Source organism: Sebastes umbrosus, chromosome 1 (genome assembly GCF_015220745.1).
Source record: "Sebastes umbrosus isolate fSebUmb1 chromosome 1, fSebUmb1.pri, whole genome shotgun sequence".
NCBI classification, from domain to species: Eukaryota; Metazoa; Chordata; class Actinopteri; order Perciformes; family Sebastidae; genus Sebastes; species Sebastes umbrosus.
In genome coordinates, this window is record NC_051269.1 from 40,225,818 (window position 1) to 40,238,026 (window position 12,209).

The following is a 12,209-nucleotide window of genomic DNA, read 5'->3' on the forward strand; positions in this document are numbered from 1 at the left end:
ACACATCGGCTGGGCGATATGGCTAAAATCATCATTTCACATCTCATATTTTCTTATTTTAATAACTTGAGTGCAAAATGAACAAAACAGATTTAAGTGAAATTATAGGGAAAAAATAAATAAATATAGTATATCGCAATAGAAACAATATAGAAATATATACTGTATATGTCCGTTTTGACGATATATATCAGCATATTGCCCAGCCCTAGATGCACCACACAGACACAGACACAGTTCTCACTGGTAGGTATGACTGTTGCTAGCTAACTGAACCAACTGACAAAACTAACGTAAGCTTGTACCATTCAAACTGAGGAGTAACGTAGAATATGGTCAACATATCTGACCTGAAACTTCATAAAATGCTGTTTAGTAATAATGTAAACTGGGAATATTTCAAATTTCATTGAACAAAAATAACATACCTCAAAAATGTGTTAACAACGTCAAAGTCAAATTTATATTTAGGCCTACAAAGGATTGTCAGTTTTTAATGTATTGTTTGGCCCCTTTAAACTGTTATTTTTGGTACTTGTGTTACAGCATGTGATTCTAGAGCAACTTCTAATTTACAAAGTTTATTGACTTGTTCAAAATGTTTCCTAAGTTTTTATGATGCAACCTGGTTTAGATCACTAGTTTGAAAGAAGCATCTAATTACTGAATACTTAGGACAGACTTAACACACAAACTTCGTTTGAGTTTCCGGATAGCTGGTGGAACTTTAGAAACCCCTAAAAACTCCTATCTTATACACTAAAAGCTATGATTTCCTGTATTCTGCTTCATGCAATCACTGGGAAGTCTGTGGCTTAATGTGGCAGTCATCCATTAGTACAATTAGGGACACTAGTGCAGTGCCCGTTCAAAAGTGGCTGTTTGGAACGGGCCGATTGCTTGGCCCTCCGGTGTTGTTGCTGCTCGCAGCTTTCTCGAGAACCGCTCATCCAAACAACTTCACACTCGACATTGAGCTCCCTTGGGTGCTGAGCAATACAGCTGCCATGATATAGTTGCATCCCCTTGCAATGCCAGGGATGGAAAAGCTCACATGAACATCGGTGGAGAGCAAGCTGTACCCAGCATGCCGTTTGTCTGTGTAACAGTTCATTATTTTAGCGAGCGACAGAGAGCGAGCGGTACCCAGCATGCCATTCGGTGGTTTAACAGTTACAGTAATAGGGGTCCGCTCTCAATACACTACACATTGTGTACATAAGGCACCACTAATAAATATGTCCTGTAGATCTCAAGAGCTCGCACTCGACACTGCACTTCCATGGGTCCTCAGCAATACACCCGCCTAGTGTAAAGTCGATCGGATGAACGGTTGTCGAGCATATCGGAGGACAGACAAACAGAGACTCCTTCCATTTTAGTTGGACTAGTGCAATGCCCGATCGCAGCGCGTGCCCGATCGGAGTGCCTGGAAGCCCCGGCCCCGCTGCTGCACATTAATATTGAATGTGTCGCGAGTTGAAAATTACACCAACTTTGACACTGCTCGTCTTTGGGTCTCTAGCAATACACCCGCCAAGTGTTAAGTAGATCAGATGAACGGTTCTCGAGATATGCGAAGGACATACCCATATGCATACATACATATCCACAGACAGACAGACAGACAGACGACAGACAGAGATGCCTTGCTTCATAGTTAGATGCTGACCTGTTTGGCCATCTTGCTGTCCGAGGCTGAGTCCTGCATGTCTGCCGCTGCCCCCTGCTGTCTGGGAGGACTCCTGTCTTGCTCTCTTCACCTCCGACTCAGGGCCTGCCTCTGTCTCTTCAGCAAAGTAACACCAACCTGAGAAAAGACAACAAACAACAAACATATATTTTCAAGCCTCTCTTCAAAATGCCACGTCCAAAACGGTAATGCATGCTTTTCTTCCAGCATCAAAAGAGCTGAGATCACAGCAGGAGCTGCAGCTGGAGACTGTGAAAAATTCTGAACACGAATGCCTTCACCCCAAAATAATAACGGCACTGGTGCCAGGATCACACCTTCATTACAAATTCTGAAAGCTACAGCTTCTTGATACAACACAATTTCCACAGACATAATTCACCTTGCCGGCAAGGACATTTACTTTAATTATAAAATTCCTCACTGAGCCAGATAATGATCATCTATTTAAGCAAGACAAGCTCCAGCACCGGGATGACGGTTACCAAAAAAAAAGAAATGAATTAGTGAATTAGACCGCTACTCTTGGTGCTCATGGCTATCAACAGTGCATTCCTTCAGTCGCAAAGGTGTTAAACCAAAAACACTGATAAGAGTACTAGCATCCATGTGTGGGTATGAATGCTTTATGGTGCAATGGACTATGCAAATCCCTAAAATGCATATAAGGAACAGTAATATGTTGGCTCACGTCATAGCTTTGTCTTTGATTAGTCTAATAAAAAACACATTCAGGCATTAATACTAAACAAAGATGCACAGTATAATGTTACAGTGCAGAGCGGGTACTTTGCTTGACCTATTTTGTTATGTATCATCATTCTTCAAGTGTTTTTTCCCCCTTTCTACTTCCCCACAGCTTACCTCATCGACTTCAACTTCACTTTGTCAATGACTGCATTTTTATGGAAATCGGTTAGAATTTGTTGCCTTCGGTTGTAGGTTATAGGTGTGGGTGGACTGAACAACAGCAGCAGCTGAAGCGAAAGTAAAGTGCAGCCAGTTTTGTCGGTTTAGAGAGGTGTGTCCTTTGAGCAAGTCCAAACAGAGACTCACTAGAAAGATATTAACGATATTTGAAGAAATTAATTGAGACATTTCACACTGACACCCCTGGACTAGTGAAGAGAAATCTTTTTTTTTCTCATCAACAAATCATCATTTACTTTCAAACCGTGTTATATTTACAAAACATTATGTTAAAGCAGCAGTTTGACATTTTGGGAAATATGTTTATTCGCCTTTTAGCTGTGAGATGAGTTGATAATAACACTCTCATATCTGTCTGTCTGGTAAATATGAGGCTACAGCCAGGAGACGGTTAGCTTAGCTTAGCATAAAGACTAGAAACAGGTAGAAACTGCTAGCATGTCTCTGTTCAAGAACAACAAAATCCATCTCCCAGCACCTATTAAAGGGCCAGTGTGTAGAATTAAGGGGGATGTATTGGAAGAAATGGAATGTAAAATTAATAACAGGGCTGTTAATCGATTAAAATAGTAAAACATGATTATTCACAAATTAATCCCACATTTTTTATCTGTTAAAATGCACCTTAAAGGGAGATTTTTCAAGTATCTAATACTCTTATCAACATGGGAGTGGGCAAATATACTGCTTTATGCAAATGTATGTGTATATTTATTATTGGAAATCAATTAACAACACAAAACAATGACAGATATTGATCCAGAAACCCTCACAGGTACTGCATTTAGCATAAAACAATATGCTCAAATCATAACATGGCAAACTGCAACCCAACAGGCAACAACAACTGTCAGTGTGTCAGTGTGCTGACTTGACTATGACTTGCCCCAAACGGCACGTGATTATTGTAAAGTGGGCATGTATGTAGATATAAACGGCTCATTCTAAGGTAACAAAAACACAATTCTTATTTTCAGGTGATTATATACTAAAGAAAACATACTTATTAATATTATATTCCATTTCTTCCAATAGATCCCCCTAAATACTACACACTGGCCCTTTAATATATTATATCTTGTTTGTCCTCTCAATGCCCCTTTTATGGATTTTATCATTTCACTGCGTCTTATATAATACTTTAAGCATTGTAGTCTTGAATGCATTGTTCTAACTTTCTGCATATGTATTCTGTTTGCATGGTAATGAAAGACTTGAGTTGTGTTTTAAGAAGCGAACCCTTTCTGTGTCAGATGTGGTTTGAAGAGCTTAGAAAAGCCAACGTACAGTCGTAGAAGAATTTTGTTCCCAATAGAGTTTTCTGTAATAATTTATAATATTCGCTGACAAGCCTTGTTTGACACTGCAACTGTGTATTTAATGTCTTATAAGCTTACGTGGACCGGGTACTTTAATGTGCATGACACAAAAATGAAGATCACAGATAGCTGAAAATTTAAAACTCCACTGTAGAGTTGATTTAGTTCATGTTTGGCTACTTATTCAAGTGAGAAAGAAAAAGAAGCTGCTCATCAACCCCCTAAATAAAAGCTGCCCTGTGGATGGATATTTTTGTGACCCAGGATGGATGTTTCCCCATCAGATGAAAAGGATGCTTATGACCCTGGAACATGTTCTTCCATGACCTTTCATAAAAGGAAGACAAGGCACATAATGTGTGAACATATCCTCAGTGGGATCTGCTCAACACAGCATTTAGGAATAATGCATGTATTGTATTATAGAGTTCCCCAGACAATACTCCAAGACCTTGTATTTAATCCCGTCTCTGTACGACCCTGGAGGCCTCTCTGCCCCAAGAGCAGCAAATCATATCAGCATAATGCACCTGGGGGTTATACAGTGGGCAATCGTGGCTGATGACTGATACAGGAACACAACCGGTTCACACCGGTTCAGAGAGGAGACAACCCCTCCCCCTCTGACTCCCAACCAGGGAAGGGCTTGACATATTGCATGTGGTTAAAGGAGTGTAATAAAACGGATAATTCCCGTCCTTGATTGTGATCGGCTGAGCTGCGTTCAAACCTGTTGTAAAATACTCTACAAACACACAGCTGTGACCGCATTTCAATATCACTGTGCCAATAAGTCACCTATTGTTACACACTGGAATGAATGAGAGAGAAACTGAGGAGCTGGAAAAGTCAAGAAACGAAGCAGGTGTTGTGTCGAAGCCTGTTCCCCGGTCAAATAGTGGTTAGGGTTACGGGTTGGTTCAGGTTTATGTAGAGGGAAACACTGGGGCCACTAAACTAGGGCTGGGCGATATGAAGAAAATCAAATATCACAATATATTTGACCAAATACCTCGATATTGATATTACGACAATATTGTAGGGTTGAATATTGGTGCTTTCACAAAATTATTTACACAAGTTTTGTGATACATAATCATCAGTAATGTTGATATAATGATTAAGTGGGTACAGGGAAATAATAGAACAGCTACAACAGAAAATTACATCACTGACATCCAGGAAAAAAACAACACCAATGTCATATATCGATATATTGCCCAGCCCTATGTTAAACAGATTATTCGCTGTTTTCAGACCTGATCATCCGCCTGGACAAGAATGGTCAGGAGTACGCTATGCTGTCATTCAATGAATGCACAAAAAATACACGAAGATGCTGGCAAAAGAAACCAAGAGCGCCTACAGGGGTTTAGGTTTGAGCAGCCAGGGAACCCACCGTGTCCTGTCGCTATGTTGGAGAAATACCTGTCTTTACTGCCGCCAAATCCACCGACCTTTTATCTCCATCCAAAACAGACTAACTACACCAACGATCCACAGTAAGTTAACAATGTAAGTTTAGCTAGCTTGCATGTTTTTATTTGTAGCTTATTATGCTGACATTTCTATAACCATATTGGCAATTTATAGCAGTATCATTTTTTTTTACAGTGTAGCCCGGACACTCAGCAAGTAACCAAACAAAAATTATATTGCTGGCAAGTGAAAACAGATAGAGGAAAGTGAGCATAATAGTTGTCGATGGTAGATGCTGCATTTCATGTGGCTATAATGAAACTGCAATATGATGAGAACTTTTTTTTTTTCTTTCTCCTCACTTTACTATATATATATACAATAGTCAAACACCCCTGTACCAGCAAAGAAGAGTGTTAACATGATTGAACACTACTTCAGCAATTACATAATTAATGGCAATACCCAGGTAAATGTTAATAATCACCCCAATCTGTAAGCATGCTTTCCACCTCGTGTTGCTTGGCAACCGTTCTGCTAAATGTCGCTGAAGAACTGCATTGCTTGGCAGAAGAATGATTATTTGTTATCAATAAATTATTACATTTTGTGTGTGTTTAATTTATGAAACCTTGCCAGGTATATGTAGTAACTAGGGCTGTCCCGGATACCATTTTTTGGGCTCCGAAGCTTCGGTGAGAAGTATTTGAAGGTATTTGAAGCTTTGGGACTGTGCCGCTGCCGCATCACTGTACACACACGCACCTCTACACACAACCAACAGTGATATCTGTAGGAGAAAAACTCATAACAATAAATGTTGAATATGAATAATGAATAAGCTTGTAGCATTATTCCTTATTTCATGGTCTATTTTATTATTACATACTTATGTATATATATTAAAAAAAAAAAAAAATCTCGAAGCATTCGAATACTGATTTGAAGTTTGATTACCATGGCAACTGTCAAAGCTTCGAAGCATCGAAGCATTTGGGTCAGCCCTAGTAGTAACCATGATATACAGTGATTTTACAACAACAGCGCCCCCTAGCTGTTGTAAAATCACTGTAAATCGCGACCTCTTGTGGCTTATTGCTTAATAAAACCCTCCAACCTCACTCCTCCTCTCCTGTGCTCTCACAGCCGTCTCATTACTCACAACCGCAGAGATTTGACAGAAATGAATTCCTCTCCTTTGGGAACAAAAGTGAAGCGCGGAGTGGTATGTCCACTCAGGGCCTCATTTTCCCCTCGCTGTCTGATCCAGCTGGGCTCTGAGCTATAAGTTGCTAAATCAATTTTCCCTCACTGGCTGAATCATGGATATGACTGCCAAATAAACTCCCTGATTGGAGAGGAAAAACTCCATTGGGTATAGTGTTCTGATGGCAAAGGGAAGCAAACACTTGCCATGCCGGCATGTCTTTCTGTTATCGCGTTCGCCTCCCAGTCGGATTCAGTCAAGCTGAAAATAACGAGCGTCTCCCCTGCGTGCATTACAGGTGCGCACTTCCTCATTCGGTCCAAGTCAAACAGACGCTGACGTCCCCCCTCACTTAACATCCATCTGGGCGACATGACACAATGCATTCATCTACAGCTGTCTGTGTGAGTACGCCCGTCTCAGCTGTGCTGTGTTCACAGCAACGAATAATCTGAAAACAGCCCGTCTAACCGTATCTGCTCCCCACTGTGGCCATTTCTCACTTCTGTTCTACACACATTAACGCGCACACAGGCAACCATGAAAAGTTTTCTAACCATACCCAAATCGATAGATACTGTTGCTTTGCTCATAAAAGGTTTATACGATACATGAAAGCCAATAATGGAAAAGCCCTTTGAGGACACATGCACAAATATACACAAAATTGAGAATACAAATCACGTAATCCAAAGTTAGTTTGTGGTAAACGGGGTCCCTTATTGAGACATCTCATGAAATCAGATTAATTGCCAAATTAATACAGATTGATGTCACAGAGCGAGGCAGTAGAGCCCTGCAAATGCATTAATTTCCTGCACCAGTCCATTACCCACAATTGCCTCCGTCAACCCAGCAGCCGGGACCTCTGCAGAGGAGAAGAAAGCACCTAACAGTGCAGGAATACACTGCGCGTTTCCTTTGTTGTACACTGTGTGCAGTTCACCGACAATGTCTGGCTTTGATATCTGCCATCAGTAATAATGATTCATCACAGAGAAAAGCACATTGTTTCCTTGGAGGGTTATGAAACGCTACTCTCCTCTAACAAGCGCAGCCTCTTCCCTTGGTTCTCCTGCTTCTTTCTCATCAGAGGTAAGCTTTAATCTAAGCAAGGCGAGTGGAGGGAGAGCGAGAGAGGGAGCACGCATGTCTGTGGAAGAGTACTGGCTCGGCTCCGAGATGCAGTTGCCATGGTAACAGCATAGAGTACTCTTCTTTTTTTTTTCCTCCACAGCCGCTCGTCTCTCTTCAGAGGAGTGACAGAGAAAACAGAAAGACGAACTGAACAAGGAGGGAAGATGAGAGGCCAAAATATGAGGCGGCCAGAAAGACAAGAGGATCAAGGATAAACGGAAAAGATAAGAAATGACAAGAGGGAGGAAATGAGCTGACGTGGCATCGCAACTGAAAGGAAATGTCACACAGCCTTCCCTCTGGTTAGCGGTGGAAGAGCTGCATGCAGCTGCACACGGGGACGGACGGGGAGTTTGAAGCAGGGATGCAGGCCACCGCTGCTAGCCTCCCTCTGCCATCTACCAGCAAACACAGCCTGCTTCTCTCTGAGCCCTGACAGGCACAATCAGCACTATTTGGCTGATACACAACTCTAATTCCATTATACTATCCATGGTCTTAATCACATTTAGCCATTAGCATGCACTGAGCGCACAATGCAGTCGAGTAATCACAAAGAGCACTGCACTGGCAAAAGAGAAAGACGCAACACAATAGCTACTAATGCATCCCCTTTACTAGCTGGTAAGTTATTTGCATATGGGTTCAACTGTCGCAGCATGTGAATGAACACACAGGTCTGCAGTTACAGCTGTCATTCATGACTGAAATGCTTCATTGTAATAAATTTCCTCACATTTCCTTTTTGAAAGAGAGGTGCTCTTCATGAGTGCTTTTACTACAAGGAAGATTCAAGTGTTGACCTTCCAGTTTAAGGTCACATGTTTGAGTCGAGTGAGGTGGAGCAGAAGCACTCTGGACAAGAGGTTGTAAATGATGCTAGGTGAAAGAGGAATGCATTCAGAGTAAGACAACATTATTGACGAGCAAGAGCAGAACGAATTTACAGTATTGCTGTTCAACGGTGCAGTGACAGTGATGATATACAGCATGTACTGTAGATACAAGTGATGTCTTGAATTGAAGGACCAGTGTATAGGAGGATTTTGGGGGATCTATTGGCAGAAATAGAAAGAAAATCATCATTCATTAGCTTAAAATGAGCCCATCATATCTACTCAGGGAGCTATTCCTCTTCAAGGAGACCGCCATGTTGCACCGCCATGTTTCTACGGTAGCCCAGAACGGACATACCAAACACTGGCTCCGGAGAGAGCCTTTCACGTTATTACTAGGGCTGTCAATCGATTAAAATATTTAATTGCGATTAATCACATTATTGTCCATTCACATATCTTGAGGTCTGAGTTCAAGGGACCCCTTTGAAAATGTTTTTTCCTCGCCGAGATTTAGCGTAGGTTTGGAGCTTTACCCTTAGCGACAAGCAAGTATGTTAGTATATTAATGCCACTAATTTCTTCAACGCATTAAATGCAATCGACCTTTTGGAGATGTAGCAGGTTCAGTTTTAAAGCTAGAGTGAAGATGTATCATATGAAACTAGAAAACCTAAGGAGTCCATCCAACCACGTCATACTAGCATGTCGCGAAGGAAGTTAAATAACGCTCCATACACAAAATTGTGGCGAGGAAAAACGGTCATCACCAGTTTTCAAAGAGGTCCCTTGACCTCTGACTTATGAATGAAAATGGGTTCTATGGGTACCCACGAGTCTCCCCTTTACAGACATGCCCACTTTATGATAATCACATGCAGTTTGGGGACAAGTCATAGTCAAGTCAGCACACTGACACACTGACAGCTGTTGTTGCCTGTTGGGCTGCAGTTTGCCATGTTATGATTTAAGCATATTTTGTTATGCTAAATGCAGTACCTGTGAGGGTTTCTGGACAATATCTGTCATTGTTTTGTGTTGTTAATTGATTTCCAATAATAAATATATACATACATTTGCATAAAGCATATTTACCCACCCCCATGCTGATAAGAGTATTAAAAATCTCCCTTTAAGGTACATTTTGAACAGATAAAAAATGTGAATGAGATTAACTACGGACAATAATGCGATTAATCACGATCAAATATGTTAATCGATTGACAGCCCTACTTAAAATACTTCTGTAACCAGCAACTTCTCCCACTTCTCAACTCTGTAGTACTGGCCTCACACGTGTTTATGCATGCAGCGTTTCTTTCTTTCTTTTCTGCTCATATAAGTTCAGTGAGTATATCTGCTGTTGAACTGGGCAGTGAAATTGGAACAACTCATCATGTTGTCAACTACTCTGGCTCTTCCTCCTAGAAGGCAGCAGTGCTTCAGTCTGGCATGTCTCGGCCCCATTGATCCCCGGCACACTGCTACGTGTCAGTGACAGTTCATATAGTCACTCAGAAAGAAGGATGGGGGGGCTTCAAGGACACACTGCTCTCATTCACCAACATCACACATACGGCCCGTCATACACACTGACAACTACAGTGTAACACTGATGGAAGCCACACAGGCAGCACAACGTGCGTTAAAGCTTCAGTAGGCAATAAGTTTTTGGCATCATTGTGCTAAAGTTCCACAATAACCTTTCAGCATATTGTAATTCAAGTGTTCTGAGAGAAAACTAAACTTCTGCACCTCCCCATGGCTCTGTTTTCAGGCTTTAAAAAATCTAACCCCTGACGGAAGACTTTGACCAATCACAGGTCATTTCAGAGAGAGAGTGTTCCTATTGGCTGTGCTCCAGCTGGTGGGCGGTGCTTGGTATTTCCTCAGCAGATCTCAACATGGCTGCCAAGTCACAAACTTTCTTATTTTACAGCTAAACAGTACACTAAAAGATATTTCTGAAAACATTTAGGCGAGAAATAGGCATTACAGTAACAGAATAGTGATTCCTATTTGATCAGCGCTGCCTAGTTTGACTGTTTGGTCAGAGTTTGCGAGTGATTGACTCGTCGGCTCTCATAGATGGCAGCTGGACGGCAGACTCCAGATCAGCTCTGATTGGCTGTTTTCCTTCAGTCTGTGAAATCTTATAGATGCCATTAGGAGCACCGGAGGAAACCGGAGGACACCGGAGGACACCGGAGGACACCGGAGGACACAGAGACCCATGATTTTTTTCAGATTACCTGTCTCATGCACTACTGTCAGGATATAGTGACCGTTTGATAAAAATAACTTTTTTTAATCATATATGATCCATTTCTACCCACTGCAGCTTTAAGAGATGCAGTGTGTTTTTCCACTCTGGTATTCTTTTCTTAAGATGACGCCTCTCGCAGCTGGAGTGCCCCCTCATATCCTGCTTAGCTTCCTGGGTGAGCCTCAGCCAATGGATGATGACAGATGAGGCCTGAGTGGAAAGACTGAGGCTAAAGTAAAGTAAAGCCACAACAACTGCATGACTCCTCAAGCTTCACATTCCTGCACTATGTCTGGAATCACCCCGAGAGAAAAAAAGGACCCCGTTTCCCCTGTGCAGCTGTAGTAATAACACATGATCACCTTCCGCTCTTCAGACTATTTGAATGCAAAGCAGCACAAAGTTTGGAACTTGGCAAAATTAAAGGTGCTCGCTCTCAGAGGAATATCAGCACACACAGTCTCAGATGGAGAGCAGAATTACTGAGAGCCAGCGGCAGGCAGGCAGGCAGGCTCGATATAAATTGCTGCGGAGACATCATTCTGTCACAGTCCGTCTAATGGTAGCTGACCTTTCTCATGCTGTGCTGGAGACCACTGGTGCGTGCACGAGGAGGGACGTCTCACCGCTGACGGATCTGTCCCTGAACCTGCCAGACTCCACGCACCGCAGGGACTACAAATGCAAGTTTTTCCCCCCCCTCACGCTTCTTCTATCGTGCTTTTCCCGCTCACATCTGATAAATGAGCAAAAGCAGCGTAGCTAAAGGGAAACATGACCGTTGGAGAACATGCTAGCAGGAAAATGAGGACATGGGCGCAGGAGCACATGGGTGGTTTTACAGGCAGCATCATGAGCCTCGGGGGCAGGGAGACACATGGTGGCAAGACCGAACTCGTTGGCTTGCGAGCGCACTGTGCCTCAAAGCTGTGCTAAATTCTCAGAACCTTAAATGTGACACATCTATGCCACTTAAAGGAGTAATGCCCTTCAAATGCTTGTTTTTGAGACATTCCCTTTTGTCTATTGTGAGTGTTCGGGCTGCAAATGTCAAAGTCTACTTCACAACAAGTCTCGCAGCAGTTTTTTTATTTTTTCTCACCGCCCACTTTATGTCTGAAGAATTATTATTTCATGGCAAGGGCTCTAATTCTCTTCACCAAATGGATATAATTATTTTGTTCTAATAATGAAAAATACAGTTTGTTCCACTTTTATCCCATCACATGCATACAATATGTTGCATCATTTAACACTTTCAGCTGCGAGCACATGTGCCTCCTGTTTTATCAGTTCCTGTCAAAAAATAAATAAATGCTGTCACATTCTCAAAGGCCACTGTGTAATTGTCTCGGCGTGAAGCCTCCGCTGTGCCTCCAGTTAATGAGAGACTGTCACAATG

The 12,209-nt window shown here is 42.0% G+C and overlaps 1 protein-coding gene across 2 annotated transcripts in view; it reads right to left on the bottom strand.

Annotated features, from left to right (window-relative positions):
- The window catches only part of LOC119488180 (band 4.1-like protein 1), a 99,840-nt gene that overhangs the window by 45,148 nt on the left and 42,483 nt on the right, over positions 1-12,209 (bottom strand). For both annotated transcript variants that reach the window (XM_037769594.1, XM_037769602.1), the window contains exon 2: positions 1,673-1,810. In XM_037769594.1, coding sequence (XP_037625522.1) covers positions 1,673-1,711 — 39 coding nt within the window. In that variant the 5' untranslated portion in view covers positions 1,712-1,810. The remainder of the gene's footprint in view (positions 1-1,672; positions 1,811-12,209) is intronic.